General features: G+C 34.9%; 3 protein-coding genes across 3 annotated transcripts; 2 read left to right on the top strand and 1 right to left on the bottom strand.

Moving 5' to 3' along the window:
- Positions 1-8,271: 8,271 nt before the first annotated feature.
- On the bottom strand, positions 8,272-10,225 carry LOC147274520 (palmitoyl-acyl carrier protein thioesterase, chloroplastic-like). The gene is made up of 6 exons (XM_086228341.1): positions 9,794-10,225; positions 9,534-9,667; positions 9,315-9,428; positions 8,959-9,136; positions 8,746-8,814; positions 8,272-8,532 (listed from the first exon to the last, which is right to left on the bottom strand). The coding sequence occupies exons 1-6, from the start codon at positions 10,223-10,225 to the stop codon at positions 8,272-8,274; spliced, it is 1,188 nt and encodes a 395-aa protein (XP_086084467.1).
- A 1,359-nt stretch (positions 10,226-11,584) lies between these two features.
- On the top strand, positions 11,585-13,174 carry LOC147274519 (HVA22-like protein e). The gene is made up of 5 exons (XM_086257562.1): positions 11,585-11,994; positions 12,133-12,159; positions 12,329-12,451; positions 12,543-12,747; positions 12,913-13,174. Exons 1-5 carry the CDS (start codon positions 11,948-11,950, stop codon positions 12,931-12,933), a joined length of 423 nt encoding a protein of 140 aa, XP_086113688.1. The 5' UTR covers positions 11,585-11,947; the 3' UTR covers positions 12,934-13,174.
- Positions 13,175-15,450: 2,276 nt separating this feature from the next.
- Positions 15,451-16,614, top strand: LOC147274518 (uncharacterized). Its single transcript, XM_086228010.1, has one exon. It carries the CDS (start codon positions 15,858-15,860, stop codon positions 16,485-16,487), a length of 630 nt encoding a protein of 209 aa, XP_086084136.1. The 5' UTR covers positions 15,451-15,857; the 3' UTR covers positions 16,488-16,614.
- Positions 16,615-16,905: the final 291 nt, after the last annotated feature.

Below are 16,905 nucleotides of genomic sequence, written 5' to 3'. Positions count from 1 at the left end.
TCATTCATGCACAACAATAATACAAATAGTGGGAGTACTACTAGTCAGTATATAAGAATATATTGGCACATGCAATGCCTTTTGCTTTTAGTGTAGGTTGAAAATAGCATGTCGAGGGTTGTACCAACAGAGCTAATACAGCTTAATCATGGCTTCATATTAGATTATAGGGTGGTCTGATCTCCCTAGACCTTTTCAAAAAGTTTGTGTGTAGTCAGACTGGTTGATTGTTGATGATTCTGCATGAGATTCCACCCTCACATGCTAATTCCATCATTCCAGCTAGAGGGTTTTGTTTTTGTTTCTTGCGTAGGGGTTCAGAAAATCCCAAGAGCAGCTCTCTGTGCCCTAATTGAAGTTGAGCCCTCCACAAATATGCATGTTCCCTTCTAATTGTTAGGATATAGATCGAACAAGGGTATATTGGAATGTTCTATTATCAATTATATGAGATGTTACATTGCTAAATGTATTGTTAATATGGTCCACACATTCAATTAAGAATTTACTTGATTAATTAGTTTAACATATGATCTGGTAACAACTTATACTTTTAAGAACATACTGAATTTGAACTCCTACATTTACAAGTTGAATCCTACCAACTATTTATTTCATATTCCTAATTCAATCAAGGAAGCTTCTTTAGGAATGTGGAACAGTTGAAGTGAAACTTCAATTGGAAGTAGAGTGCTTGTGGTGTGCAGGTTTTGAGCAAGACAGGTGCTTGTCCCATGCTTCATTTTCATTTTCTGACAATGGAGAAAAATGTGAGAATTTCTTAGGAGGAGTCCTAATACAAAGTTATGAAATTGCCAATCTTGAGAAAGATAAGGTCCCCCCTTCCCTCTATATTTGTCATAATGTCAACATGGAAGCAACGTGTGGTCACTTTCTTTGTCTTTTCTTTCCCTTTCCATTGAGTTGTCAAACATTGAGTGTGAATTGGTAACATCACATCATTATATCACGTACTGTTACAGTCACACACAATAATTTATCTTTTTTTTAAAGATTAAATAGATATGCAATGCGAGACCAGCTAAGATTGAAAGGTGAACTCGTGTAGGTCCAAGGATAATGTCCGTCTGGTATATAATGTCCTCAGACTCCTCACCATACCAAAATTTCTGAAATCGAAGTGTTATAATATAAAACAATCAGTGACTCACCTCTTCCTAATACTTTAAAATCTTTTAGGAATAATGATAAACCAATAAATTTTGTCATAGTATCGGAGCATCAAATTCTGTGTTGCAATTGAAATTGTGGTGATTGTAACTTTTTACTTTTTAGTACCCTAATATTAGCTTAAGTTTTGATGTGAGTGTTAAATCAAACCAACCAACTATATCACAGAGGAAAGTGATATTTCAATCTCCAATATTCAGTAGTAGTAATGTACTATTGAGTACCCTACCTACCAGGCTACCATTTGGTGGTCCATTCAAAATCAGATCCTTGCCATATATAATTTATTTTCACTCTATGATTCACTGCTAAATTTTTTACCAATTCATTTTTTTATTTCAGAATGAATTTTTACGTTCAAAATTGTTTATTTTTTAAATAATTATTTAAAGATTATTTTTATAAAAAATTAATTAAATCAAAAATCGTTTAGTCATATAATTATTATTAAATAAATAAATGGTAAATTATATATTTATAAAAATATGGTATAAGAATGTGGTAAATATAGCATTATTCTATAACTAAATACTTTTTTATTTTGTTAATTTTTTATAAAAATAATCTTCATAATTATATTTAAAAAATAAATAATTTTAATTATAAATTTATAATACAGAATAAAAATAAGAAAGGAGAGTGGTAAAAAGTAAATCAGAGAAGTTGATAATCTTCCTCCAATTTTTTTACTAGATTGAGAGAGAGAGAGAGAGAGAGAGAGAGAGAGAGAGAGAGAGAGAGAGAGAGAGAGAGAGAGAGAGAGCGCTAAATTTGTGTCAGTGTGTTTGTGGTGGCAGGCAGTGGGTGAATGAGTGAGTGACTCAGAGTGAGTGATGGGCAGTGTGATGGTAAGCTCGAATTTTGATGTAACATTATTTCTGTAAAACCCTTTTTTCACTGTTGAGTAATGAGTGAGGATGAGGATGATGATGATGATGATGATGATGATTATGGATGATACACATTGATACAGTGATACTACTGAACCTACATGATGATGATGATGTGATTATCATCATATGTACATGTACTTTCACAAGACGCCGCAAATTCAGTTGCATTCTTCTTAGAGTCCAGTGACAGTGAGCTCGTGATGTTCACGCGCCCGGGATTGAGAGTGGCTAACATGGTGGGAGCATGGTTGCACTGCCACTGCCACTAGTAGTCAGCTGTGCGCATGCCGCATGGAACTATACATACGGCGCCGTATGTACACACTCCACACACCTCGCTGTCAGCCTGTCACACATGCATGTATGCATGATATATCACAACCTTCAATTTATATAATTATAATATTGCTTGTTTATAAATTATAACTAATATTATAATGTATATAGATATGTATATTCTCTCCTGCGACGATCGATGCCTTTCAACTCAAGCAACATCGATCCTTCTCTTCAACAATCACGAATACAATCATTTATATATGTATATAGCTTAAACAAATAGGCTACGCAAATTAGTTGAGAGGGTTCATGCTATGAATTTAGAACAACACAACAACTATTTTTGCCGCAAAAGATTCCCGTCGGACTTAGGGGATCTATAAAAGATTTTACCTCCTTTGCTGTCTGGTGTTAAGAGTTGAACTAGAGATTCGAACTCAGGTGCCTGTGTGTTTACAGTTACACCTTCGAAATAGTTGTAATTTTAGTTATATACTTTACACATTGTTAGTGATTTAATGACCAATTTAAAAAATTAATAGATAAGATATCAACGTGTCTTTAAATTATAATGATTTATAAATTACATAATCGAAATCAAAACAATTAAAACTACAAAGACTAAAATAAAACTTTACCCAAAGTACAGGAACTAAAAGTGAAATTTAATCTATAACTAATGCTCTATAGTCCAAAATTTTAATATATCATACTGTGAATCGTATATAACTAAGAGATTTAGTTAACTGGGCAAGATCTTATGAATTAAAATAAAAATAAAAAAACAAAACAAACATAAATAAATTTCTATGTAGTGTATGTGTGTCAGAATTTGCTTGGAGCTGATGAGGTAGACACAATTGAAGACTTTTATGACCAATAAAAAGAAGACTGTATTGCCTCATCGTGACGTCTCTGGAATATTCTATTTCTGCTACTTCCAATTTGAACCCCCACACGTTAGCTGAGCGCGTCACTTACAGGCGCTTTTTGTCTGATCTGTGTGGATGGATTAGGAACTTGGAACATGATGGGTTGGTAAGGGGGTCCACGTGATGGGTCCACATTACTTACTGTCGAGCCCACGTGACAACCAGTTGTTTCCACATTTTTTATTTTCATTTTTGCTACTTTAATTTCGTACTCTCCGACTTTTGTCTTTTCTTTTTTATCAAGACTTTTGTCCTTTTCCTTCACAAACTTTCCTCTGCTCCATGTATTTACCCTCCTTTTTCTGTAAAATAAATTATAAATTGTGAATGTGGGACCGTAAATCTTCAGCAGTATTTTGCTCGACACGTGTGATGTTGGGCAAGTCTAAGGACGAAAATACCCTTACCAATGGAGGATGAAGACCGGATCGGGTTAATATTAATAAAAATGGTTAAATATAAAATGGTTTACAAACTTTATATTGATTCTCAATTTAGCCAACTAATTATAAAAAATGTCAATTTAGTTCATAAATTTTTCAAGTTGTATCAAAACAGTACAAACGTTAATTTCAATTTGAAAGTTAATGGACTTGGTCACATGAAAATGTGATGAACGGATTAAAATGCCCCAAAAAATGTGATCACTTGTTGTGCACATAACCAGTTTCCGTTAAATTTTTCGATGAAAGTTAATATTTGTACTGCTTTAGTACAACTTGAAAAGTTCATGGACTAAATTGAAATTCACTATAAAGTTCATAGATCATTTTTGTAGTTAACCCTATTGAGAAATTTAATAAAAAGGTTAAATGCATAATTAGTTCATAAACTTTGACCTCTGTCTTAATTTGGTTTACAAATTTTAAAATATGACAATTTACCTACGAACTTCACATGTTGCATCTAAACAGTACAAATAATTAACTCCATCAAAAAATTAACGGAAGTGATCATGTGTACAATATATGAACTTTTTTTATAGGCATTTTAGTTAATTCATATGCCCTTTAATCTAAACGGTATGTGAAATTTTGATAAAAAAAAAACAAAAAATTGAAAAGTACTTCGAAGGTTCCTTATAGTTTGTGAACTATTTATGTATTTAACTCTTAATAAAAAACTAAGATCCCTTCTAATTCGGGAAATCGATTCAATTGGTTATTTGGTATAGATATCAATCCATCATTTTTATTCTAGTTTTGAAAATGTGTATAGTTATCGTTTTTTAATATGTTTCTACATAATTTTATAGACAATTAAATCATACACATAAGAAGAGATTGAAACCTATATAGCTTGAGACATATAGATATGAGCTTTAATTTTTTTTTTGGCCACTACATGAGCTTTAACTCTTTGATAAGCATCGAAAGAGAAATACGGTTAAGTCCTCATTGTTCCTTTCATCAAGTATGCTCCAATTGTGATTGTTAAAGGCTCAAGTACATTTATATCCACTAACTATATGGTTCATTTCAAGTTGGTCCACAAACTATAAAATATTTCAAATTTCTCCATTAACTATAGGGTTCATTTCAAGTTGGTCAATTAACTATAAAACATTTCAAATTTCCCCATTAACTATATGGTTCATTTCAAGTTAGTCCACGAATTAACAAAAAACATACAAAATGGTAGAGAAAATCGGGTTGACAAAAAAATCGAATCGAATCGAACCGAATCAGATTATTTATATATATATATTTATTTATTAAATAAAAGTTATATATTTTAAATAAAAAAAGGTATAAGGTGTTTTTGGAACATGCTGGGTTCATAAGTGGTTAAGTAGTGTAGTGAGAATTCATATTTTGACTCTTCTCACAAGGTCATGGGTTTCGAACCCCAACATGTGCAAAAAACATTTTACATATTTTTTATTCAATATATATAACTTTTGTATAATACAAAATATATAATAAAATATCTAAATATATATAAATAATCCGGTTCGGTTCGGTTTTTTTATCAACTCGATTTTGTCTATCATTTTATATGTTTTTTGTTAGTTCGTGGACCAACTTAAAATAAACTCTATAGTTAATAAGAAAATTTGAAATGTTTTATAATTCGTGAACTAACTTGAAATGAACCCTATAATTAATGAGAAAAATTGAAAAATATTTTATAATTCATGAACTAACTTGAAATGGACCATATAGTTGCTAGATGTAAATGTCCTTAAGCCTTCTAGAATCTTCCAGCATGCCATCAGAAACTGTCATGAAACCTTTCATCTATTGTATGGGCAAAAGAGCCATTTCACATGGGGAAAATCAGTAGACGTAGGAGTCAAAGGTGGCAGACCAGTACCACATTCGTGCCACATAATCTGTTCTAATTCCTTGGGTCAATGGTGAAACAAACCAACGGTTGGGATTTTGGTGTGGGTTTTCATCGACGGTACAGACAGAAGGGTTTAAGTGGGGCTTCTCGTATCGAATAAATACTCAGAGATTAGTGAGTGGACTGCACGAGGTCGTGGTGGTCACGTGGTGAGGCTAATTCGTGACTTTGTCCTGTCTACTTAGCCAGCCTACAACTGTGGACCATGTGATGTAATACACTGATCGTACGATTAAAAATTAAATTGTAAAATTGATGTGCCGTCACAATCTCACTCTGTACTATGAAATCATAATGTACTATATTAATCTTCACGAATGTGATTAATGTTGTTAATTAAACAGCATGAGCTCATACATATTTTTATCGTGGAATAAATGAAAAACCACTTATTTTTAACGTTAACTAAAAGGGCATTTGATGTTTGATATAATCATATAATACCCTACATGTATTATTGTATTAACATGCTCTTTGTTCAAGAAATTTATAAAATTAAACACAAGCTAATACGTATATTATTTATTGTAACTTGAAATTGATTCAATAGTGGGATTAAAATTAATTTTTATATGAAACTACAGTTGGAAGTACTTGTGAATCAATTGTACATTGCAAATTACCACAGACGGTTGATTACATTGATTTCACGGTAAAATAAATACAATAAACAACATCATAGGTTAAATTAATGTCTTTAAGTTTAGATAATATGATTTGAAGGAAAGAAAAATTGTAAAATTAGTGACAATAAAACTATAAATTCTAATGCAAAATGTAGATCGATCACCTGACAAAAACTCTTATATTTATATACATCTACTGCCTACCTCTACAAATGGCTTGTAATTAATTTAAAGAAGTGAGATCATAAGATGGGCAAGCTACTGTATATATAGTTATATACATATATCAATATGTGTGTTATTAAAATATGTCAAAAAGCTCTGAACCCCTAAACTGTCTGGCACTTCCACAAGACCTGGTTTGAAAAGCAAATACTGCATGTAATTAAATAATCATGGAATCAATAAAAGAATATGGATGTGAGGCCCTCATAAATGGAATATATATCATGTACCATATATCATTGTTAATGTCATTGGTATTTCGGTATTTGTATTATATAATAAAGATGAAGATGGGAAACATCATTGAGATGCAATTCTCTAATCATTCTGGGTCACATGGATTCTCAATGTAGCGTTGGTTCAATGAAAATACCACAGACGGCTGGATATATACATATATTGCTGCAATATCAGAATTTCTTGACTCTCATTGATAGCAAGCTTTGACTCTAATATTTTGTAAGAGTTGGATAAACCGATAAACATATGTAAATTATATATGCATGGTTCAAGACCAAAGGGAAGTACTCCGTATTCTTTGTCATCTGTTTATCCACCTTACTTTTTCTTTCAAAGTTTGGGGTTTGCCTGGCTGGTCTGATTTACTGTCATGTTTCATCAAACTAAAGAAAATGATTTCGTTTCATCAATGAAACATTGAAAACGATTGGCAATGTTCCATGCACACTTAGTTGGACCACAATGGTGGGGCTATATGATATCTCGTTAGGCTGGGGACATTTCTATGCTAATTTGACCATATTGGGCAAGTGTGTCAATGGATAAAGGCTGCACTTCAAAATAGATAAGCCCATTGGATTGATGAGCAGCCTAAGCCAAAACATTGTAGTTTTATGAGTAAAATTTTTATATAATGGGTGTATTTAATTTTTATGTCTATCTCACTCATCATTCACGTTGATGAATGAGATATATATACCTCTATAATAAAAAAAGTTTTTTTTAATAGTTTCAGTTGAAGTTATAGTTAGGTACATAGATAGATTTTAGATTTTAGATTTTGTTTGGTTGGCAATGTTATTTTGTTAAAAAATATGATAATATGGACACGTTGTTGATCAAATTCACACATTCAGACACAATTTTACATGTTTTGTGACTGCCTTTCTTTTTGGACAATATAACTTGTTAACCAATTAGACAGATTACCTTAAACAATATAGCTTGAAACCCAGATCTGGCATACCAATAATAAAATGGATCATGGATTACCTTAAATTGGGCTGGAAATTTGGGCCTAACCGTTTAGTTGGTAGTTGGGCTAAAATTCAGATGGTTGGCTTAAATGATGGCCCGTATCCATTAATGTCCCTTCTAAGTCCTAATAATGCAGACTTCTCATAAGTCATAAATATACAAAATATGTTACCCTATACTCCTATGGGTCTGTCCTTTGTATATTTCTTGCTCAAATTTTAGTTTTATTTAAAGGTGGTTGTGACTTGTGAGTATACTTACATACACATATGCTTTGTACATGAAAATTCCGATATATAAACGACAGAGCTCCGAGTAATTCAGAGAAATTATTGATATGGTTTGTGAATATGGAGTCCTCACATAAAACTGTTTTCCTATCTTAGAAGATAAGTCCTTCTAAGCAAATGCACTGTCAAACAAGGAGTGCACTTGTAAAGCGTATACATATAGCCTGATGATTACAACACGCAGAAGAAGAAAAAAAAAATAGTGATAAAAAGGATCAACCCAGATGGGAAAAAAGCAAAAGCTTAAAAACTGCAATGAATTTCCAGGTCATTGATGCAATTTGTGTTTTTGTTTGGAATGCCACTCTGTTCTTGCTCGTACTATCTCTGCCTTATCAGCCTGCATCCGAAGCAGGTGCGTGTACTCCAAGTCTGGTCTTCGATTGATGGAGTTGGTGTTCGAATGAGCCACCACACTTGCAGTTTTGCTTGTCAAAGATTCTAGCAAATTTGATTGCCTGCATTCGCGTCGATACTCCAGTGTCATGCTTGTCAGATCACAGTGTTCTAACACATTGATTGGCACACTCTGCACATAAAAACCCAAACTGTAACACTTATTATCAATATTTACCTATGTAGCTAGTGTGGCTTCTTTGTTGGGGTTTGGCTTTGATTTACCAAACCAATGAGTTATGAGCTAGCCACATGAGAATGCCAAAGGTTGCATATAACTATATAAGTAACTTGTGTTATGTTTCAGTACAAGTTGGAAGATTGTGCAGTGGGGTTAGTGAAGTACCTCTAGAATCCAACCAATGTATTTGACATTGTTTACATGCTGGTTGGCATCCATGTCACTCCATCTTGGCTGGGTTAATTTGCAGGGAAACAAGTAGTTAATATGATTATGAAGAACAAGCAGTTAATATGATTATGAAGAAGCTGAACCATTCATACTGTATGAAATTAATATGAATTTGAAAGGTGGGTAGTCTCATATTTTCACACTTACTGCTAAGCCTGATCGGATCCTCCCTACAGTGTCATCAGTGAGCTTGTCAATTTTCTCACTGTCATTTTTCTCAGCTGCAATTGCAACTCTGTCTAGGTAGAATGGTTTCACCTCCTCTCTCACTTGTTCAGGAATCTTGGACAACCTTCTTGTTTCTCTATTCATGATCACCCAAGTGCTGCATCAAACATAATATATGAGGTAAGTTATTAAAGGAAAATTTCCTCTTGTCGAACAATCTATGTTATGTTGCCAGACTATGAATCAGATTGTTCATTTGATAAAATCATGTCTGAATATGCAGTTTTGAGTTTTGATTTCTAGCTACATATAGTCAGCAGAAGATAGTACTGCACCTTGTAGCTCTAGTAATGATTTCTTGAGTTTTGTAGTCCCGGATAATCCAATCCCTTCGCATTCCGTTTTTTCCTGCTGCATCTACCCAGGTATCAATTTCTACAACATCTCCCCTGTCACAGATTCCAAACTTTTGTACATCAGCCTTTGTGGGAAGGCTGAAGTTTATATGTCATAGTTCCATAATATATAGTTTGAGTCACATATATATCACATACCAGGAGCTGTATCTCTGTACTTGAATGTGGATGCGTGTGACAACCCAAATAAGCTTCCGGAGGCTCATCTCCCGGGTAGCGCCAAACCCATTTCCGGCAAGGCCAGAGCTTGTCACATGATTCAGAGCTGTCTCCTGCAACAATGCTTACACAATGCTTACACAGTTGAATGAAACTATATGTATATATTGTTCACATAATGAAAGTTACTAATATGTCCTATTGGTATATTAGGAACAAATCAAGAGTAAAAAATGCACCTGCAGGAGATTCATTAGTGTTTCCATGGTGGCAGTTTTGTCTGGTCCAATCTCATAAGACCTGATAATGAAGGTCTGCCTATAAACAAACCTGTCTTCCACAAATTTCCCATGCAAAGAGGAATGAGGAGGTGCATCACTATCACTATATTTAGTTATATCAGTACTATTCTTGTTTCCAAACAATGAATTAGCCTCTTCCACATGAACCCCATTGACCTTCTTTCCATTGATGGTGTCCACACTTCTAGGAGTGCTACTACTGGCACTGGCCATCACAGAAAAGATTCTGTGTTTTTTTGTGATATTCATTGCTATAAGATTTGAATGATGAAAGCCCAATTTGGTGCCCATATCATTAATCCTCTCCACCTTGCACATGTCCCCTGGAAGGTATGGTGTAGCATTAATTCTTGCTGCCATTGATGCCATTTTTTTTTTTTTCTAAGTGTTCATTGGTTTATCAGAGATGAAACAAATAAACCCAACAAAGTTTTGGGTTTGATAAAAGAGGGTGGTGTGTAGCTTAGCTTCTTGCTAGCACATGGTGCCTTGTTGAAGAAAGAAATTGGTCAAATATTAGTAGGTGTAACCACTAGTTAGAAGTAATTAATGAGAGTTTTATATATACAACTTAAGACAAAGATTGGAGGAAAAGGAAGATTTTGTCTTGAAAAGTGTGATTGAAAAAGGTTTAAAGGAGTAGGAGGGAATGGGATATGGGATTTTCAGCTCAACCACTTCAATGGGTGGGGGAGAAATGGGGGAGGGTCTGCAATATCAATGGCTTACACGCAAATGTAGAGATATTCTACTTTTTAGTGGTGTTTTGTTTGCATGGTTTACATTTTACAAGGTAGCTTTTAATAATAGATAATTTGGACAATAGTATAAATTTGGGTCAATCTGTAACTCTACCACTAATTGTGTTTGCTGTTTAATTTGGTCTTACTATTAAGTTCTGCTAGAAAAAAGGGATGCCTCTAAACAATAGTGTGGTTCAGATTAGACAGCAAATTAAGTTTTTGTAAAAATGGTTGTGTTGGTAATCTGTCTTCCAACTTTAGTCATTCAAAATCTTTGAGAGGGTAGTATGCAGATAAAACAAAAGCAGAGCATTGGTTAGCAAAAATACACACATTCACTCCCACCCTACCAAGAAAAAAAAAAAATCACATTCAGCCTACAGGAGGCCACCAGAAATGCTTAGTCATAGACATAGAATTTTCACATGGGACTATGAGATGGGTTTAGGGCCCAAACCCTTCTTATGTTAGCTTCATAAAAGCCCAATTTAGACTCATATACAGATTACAGAACATGCAAAACATTGGTTATTGCAAAGGAATAACTACATTTAGCCAACAGAAGCACACAGAGATGCTTTGCCTCAGCCTCAGTGTGACAGAGACTGACAAGTGACAACATCCAAGTGTCCACACTTCGAAAATTTGTCAAGACAAGGTCCTAACCCCACTCTATGCAAATTGGGCATTGGTTAGAGCCCAAATAAGATGTAGCCCAACTGATGCCAAACATTAAGTGAGTAACACATTATTTGGAGTTTTGCCGTTTTGGTCCTGTGGGACCTTAATATAATATTTAACAAGTTTTAACTAAGAAGCTTAAGATAAATCAATACGCACTTTGGATGACCCTGTAAACAAAAAAGGAATGTGTCCTAACTCCTAATGGACTCGGATCCTCATCTCCCGGCACGTGTCACCGACTTCTTACATTAAAAATAAAAAACATGAACACGTGGCTTGTGTCTGGGGCAAAGCACAAAGCCATTCTGTTCTTTGAGGATTGGCAGAGAGTCCAAGGCCTCACCAGAGCTCTGCACTGGGCGGTGCTAAATCCACCTCGACACGTTTAAGGCAGAACCCGATACTTGCTCCTCTCTTGCCACGTGTCCCTTTCTCTCTCTCTCTCTCTCTCTCTCTCTCATTTAAAGATAGAGCAACCTCATCGCCGCTTGACCAATCCCCATTCATTTTCACCATTTGTCTTATTTTCATTACTAGCTCTGAACTCGGAAACCCTTTTCTCACTGACTCACTCAATTTCTGCAACCAATCTCTCTTAGTTTTTGCTTCAGTTTAGTTCCTTGGTGGTTTGTGTTGGAACCCACAAAGTAGAAGAAACAGAAAAATGGGAAAAGCCTGGACCTTTCTCACCCAACTGCATTCACTTGCTGGGTATGATTTGAAAAACTCAAACTTTAATCTGCTTTACTGTCTAATTTCTTGATTTTCTTTTCTGGGTTCATTTTCTTTCCAATTTATAGTTTCATTTTTGGTTTATCTAATTCCCAATGTTCTTGCCAATTCTTGCAGGCCTGTGTTGCAGTTGCTTTACCCTTTGTAAGCACCTCCACTCTCTCTCTCTCTCTCCGAGATTTATTTTCTTATTTTATCTTATAAATATTCCTTTTATAATTATATCAATGAAACCCAGTAGGGGATGAACCATTATTTTTGTTGTTAATTTTTGTTTCTTTTGGTGGGCTTATTATAATATGATTATATATAGATACGCATCGGTGGTGGCCATAGAGAGCACATCTAAACTAGATGATGAGCAGTGGCTTGCTTATTGGATTTTATACTCTTTCCTCACTCTCCTGGAGATGGTACTCCAACCTGCTCTAGAGTGGTAAGAACAAATTAAGGAAACTCAACAACATAGACACTAATATCACAAAAGTTTATTAAAGTTTGGTAATTTATTGGGGCTGAAATTGCAGGTTTCCAATTTGGTATGAGGTGAAGCTTGTGTTTGTGGCATGGTTGGTTCTACCACAGTTCAAAGGGGCAGCTTTCTTGTATGATAGATATGTAAGAGAGCAGATCAAGAAGTATAGAGGAGGAGTGAAGGATCATCCTCAATCCAACAAGTCCCCTACTGGCAAGGGAAAGAACAAGTTTGTGCAGTTCATGACCCCCAAGAATGTGAGCTAATTTGCCTACGCTTCTTTTGAGACTTGATAATACTTTAGATTTTTTAATATCCAACTATGTCTGTGTGTACACCTTTTGAGATTGATGTTTAGTATTGTTTATACTTTATACTGATGCATTGGATATTGGGAATTTGGGGTTGTTGTGTATGGACAGGAAGAGCAGGAGGCTTATTGAAGAAGGCAGCTGAGAAAGTCAGAAAGACATCAATGGATTTTCTTCAACCTTTTCTTTTTCTTTGTTCCCACTTCCCTTTGGGGCTTTCCCTTCACTTGTTTTTTCACTTGTTTTACTGAACTTTAACCACCTGTACAAGTTGATGACTTATGACTTATGAGGCTTTGGTGTCCCTTCATCTGAGCCACATGTTATCAGCAATTAATCACTGATCATGACTTTGCAATGAACTCTTTTATTACTCTGTGATGTTTGTTCTGCCACGTCATGTATGATAATCCACCACCCACTTTACTTTAATCTTTGCCTAAAGCACTGAAAATTGGGGTGGGGAGTTCATTTCATACATGTCTCTCTCATACCTAGTCCAGCCCTTAATCTCTGGTAATAAATGTGGGAGGTGCTGCAAGTATACACCTGGACAATCAAACAATTAATAATATTTGATTGTAAATATTTTTACTACCTGGCCAGTGGACTGTGGACCTGCATTGCTTTGGATAACAAACAGTATATTAGCCCGGCCCATTATGACCGAGCAACAAGCTCTCTTGCAATGGCCACCATATTAAGGCATGGGCCTTATGAAGATGGCCCATTCCATTCTAAGTGGGCTGCTCTCATTGTATCATGAGAAAAACTTTGAGAAAAGAAGTTGGGTTTACAAAACATTTTTCTTTCTAATAATGTTTTTTTCCCCTTCCTTTTTGCCTGTTGGCTAATTCTAATCAAACAGAAAATGTAAACAAAGCAAGTATCTTTCCTTTCCACGTTGTAAGATGCACTCATATATAGTCATATGCAACTATATGATCACATTTTTTTTTTTTGTTTTTTGGGAAAATAAAGGAGAAAAGAAAAGAGAAGACCCTGTCAAACCGGCCCCGAGGCCACACAGATTTTTGGATTCGCAGTAGTTGGGCAGGCATGCATTTTCTTAGGTCTCCATGTGCTAAAAGGCATTAATCTATGCTTCATTTCATTGTACCCATGAAAATGTGTGTGAAAGGAATTGGCATATCTTATCTTTATATCAGAGACAACAGCTTTTCAAGCTATGTGAAGATTTTCCAGTTGTGCTAATTTTAAAAGCTTGATTGATTATAATTTATAGTGTACAATTTGGTGCTTGTACTGTGGTACTGGTGTACATGTACGTACAACATGCATCGAATGGGGGCGAGAAATTAAGAATGATCATCATGTGTAATTACTAATCACTATATAATTAGGCAGACATCCATAAAGTTTTTTCGGTTTCTTTAGTTTAGGCCAAGAAAGCAACACCTCCAAGTCTCTCTCTCTCTCTCTCTCTCTCTCCATATATTAGTGTATATAATAGGCAGCATTAACAACTTAGCATGCACTTTAAGGCACCGAAATCGTTCTTTATAGAAAAATTAAGCAGTGATCGATAATCTTAAGCTGCTTCTTGATTTGACTAAACATACTAATATATACGAGCATCATTTATCAACTTTCTATGTTGGTTTACAGCACTGATTTCTTTTATTTTAGGAACCATATTATATATACATACTGTTCTTTTACCATTTTTTTAGTACTTTATAATATTCAAAGGTGGAAAAGCTTTCTTGAAAGGAAAGGGGGGAGGGTGTTGTTTTGGAACTTGAGAGGGTATTCATCCACCATTATAATTAATTATAATGTATATCATGGATATCTATGCTTCATTAGCTCCCCAGATTTCATCCCAAAAATAAGATCTTCCTACATATCCATCTAAACAGCCTTGGTTGGACTTGGCACTTCCATTACCTAATTAAAAAGTCATTTCAATGACTAAATTGAGAAGAAACTAAAAACCTTTCACTTAATGGTTATAAACTTATAACATGATATAAGCATCATTTGTAACTATAATAATGTGTCAGCCTATATATGAAGTAATGAAAAATATTATAGTGCTTCAAGGTTTAAGGCTTTAAGCTCCTAACTTTTATTCAGTGGCTAGAATAGCACAGTATCATAAGCTACACATATTACATATATTTCTGTTCTGCTGTTTATTGGAATATCAAGACATGAGACCATTCTGATGATGACTTTAATAATTAACATCTTCTCACATCCCTCACATTCAAATGAAAGTCTGTTAGGTTCCCCTTTTTTGCCACCTAACAATGTCTCATCTACTTGAGATATTATGAGAGCAAAAGCTTATACCAACCCCTTTAATCAAACACCAGCAAAAGAAGATGCAAGTGCTTTTTTACGTGGAGCTAGCTCTCCTTTAATAATTAATAGAGATATGAGTATATAAAGAGCATCTATATATAGCTGGGCCCAAACACAATCAAGAGGCTTAAAGCCTTAAACTGATATTCATTAGCATAATCCGTCTAAGCTGATATTTTTAGCCTTTCAAGTTAAGCACCCAGAGCCTAAAACCTTAGCAATCTTTGGGTAATTGAGACTAACTTGAATTGCATAATTTTGATGTATGCGCCTGTGTATAAGATAAACCCAGAAATAGATAACTTAATAACAGTTTTTCTGTAAACAGAAACAGAAACCCCATCAACAAGTGGTTACCATAACAATAATTTATTAAACTTTGTTACTATTAAAAATTTGCAAGCAGGGAAAAAGCAGAGATGGCCTGAAAAACAAAAGTAACCAATAAGCACCCATCAATCTCCCACAACTTTTCAAAAGTCACCTTCCCACATAAGTAAATATAAAAGTAGAGTGTGATAGAATCCTAATTACCAAAGTAACCCCATTTCACCCACTATGTAAACCAGTGTTTGCAATGCTCTATGGTCAGGCAGATGAAAAATCTCCCTCATTGGGTTTCTGAGATTGGCCTTTGAACTCTGCCTCATCAGAATTACCTCTAGTCCCTTTGTTAGCTAGTCACATTAAAGTCAGTTAACCCCTTTTGTAGAATAACCTTCATAATGGATCCCATCAAGATTCTGAAGTTTCAAGCAATTCACAAGCACAAGAGGCATCACAGGCCTTTGAACAGTCTCTTCCTTTATTTTTTGACAGCATTAACTTGCAGTCTATTTTGTTCTAGCCCTTTATGGCTTCCCTCTTTATCTTCATCCGTGAAGGTCTTTCTCTTTGTTTCTGTCCCGAAAATTGGTTCAGTCTTCTTGAGCCCCAAGTTTGTGTTCATACTAGGCAACCTCATTGTTGTTGCCCTTATAGGAGAATCCAAAATCTTCTCCTCAGTCTCTTCTCCATCTAATATTGTTAACCATGCTGAAACTATAAAAAGGAGCCAAAGCCTTCAGAGTTCTTCAGCCCGCAAACAGAAGGAACTCGAACAATCGAATGTGTTTGTTGAAGAAAGGGTACTGATCAAGAGGACTTGTGGAGATGTAGAAGCCATAGAAGAAAAAGTTTGGGATGAAGAAAGTAAGGAAGTGGAGAAGGTGAAAGAGGATATAGATGATGAAGAAGAAGATGAAGATGATGAAGCCACTTTGCCTGATGATCAGCAATTGAACAAAAGAGCTGATGATTTCATTGCAAGGGTCACTGAGAGAAGGAGGTTTGAAGCTCTTTGTAATGGTGAATAAAGAAAAACTTTAGTAGTAGAATAGTTGTAGGTGTAACAAAAACTGAAGAAGCCCTTTACTTGTGTGTTTCTGATCAGTAACAGATGGTCTTGTTAATAACAAAGATCATACTGGGTTTGCATACAAATTCATGACTCCTTGAATTATCATATATATTGCTAAGCTACTAAGAGGCTGAACATCAGAACATGTGTTTGAAAGATACAATTCTGAATGATCACCTCTGCTTGCAATTTGGGAAAAGGCAAGTTTCTCAACAAAACATATTAAACTCAATCTGATTCAAGTACCATAAAAATTCAATCTCCATCCAAATCCAAGCTTCAGCTGTCATTGTTGTTACTTTTGTGTTTTCTAGTGAATGTTCAACTGGGACTGGAAGTTGGGCTTCCAAACCATAAGCATAAGCTGACTGACT

This window comes from Dryas octopetala, chromosome 9 (genome assembly GCF_963921425.1).
Source record: "Dryas octopetala chromosome 9, drDryOcto1.1, whole genome shotgun sequence".
Classification (NCBI taxonomy): Eukaryota; Viridiplantae; Streptophyta; class Magnoliopsida; order Rosales; family Rosaceae; genus Dryas; species Dryas octopetala.
The sequence above is the reverse complement of the archived record's forward strand: the minus strand, read 5'-3'. Positions and strand labels throughout refer to the sequence as shown.

Bases quoted from the DNA above. Each gene is read 5' to 3' on its own strand.
- LOC147274520 (XM_086228341.1), bottom strand. From the start codon at position 10,225: ATGGCATCAATGGCAGCAAGAATTAATGCTACACCATACCTTCCAGGG. The intron at 9,668-9,793 runs GTGCATTTTTTA...GCATTGTTGCAG, and splicing joins CACTAATGAATCTCCTGCAG to GAGACAGCTCTGAATCATGT. The intron at 8,815-8,958 runs GTAAGTGTGAAA...AAATTAACCCAG, and splicing joins GGATCCGATCAGGCTTAGCA to CCAAGATGGAGTGACATGGA.
- LOC147274519 (XM_086257562.1), top strand. From the start codon at position 11,948: ATGGGAAAAGCCTGGACCTTTCTCACCCAACTGCATTCACTTGCTGG. The intron at 12,452-12,542 runs GTAAGAACAAAT...CTGAAATTGCAG, and splicing joins CTCCAACCTGCTCTAGAGTG to GTTTCCAATTTGGTATGAGG. The intron at 12,748-12,912 runs GTGAGCTAATTT...GTGTATGGACAG, and splicing joins AGTTCATGACCCCCAAGAAT to GAAGAGCAGGAGGCTTATTG.
- LOC147274518 (XM_086228010.1), top strand. From the start codon at position 15,858: ATGGATCCCATCAAGATTCTGAAGTTTCAAGCAATTCACAAGCACAAG.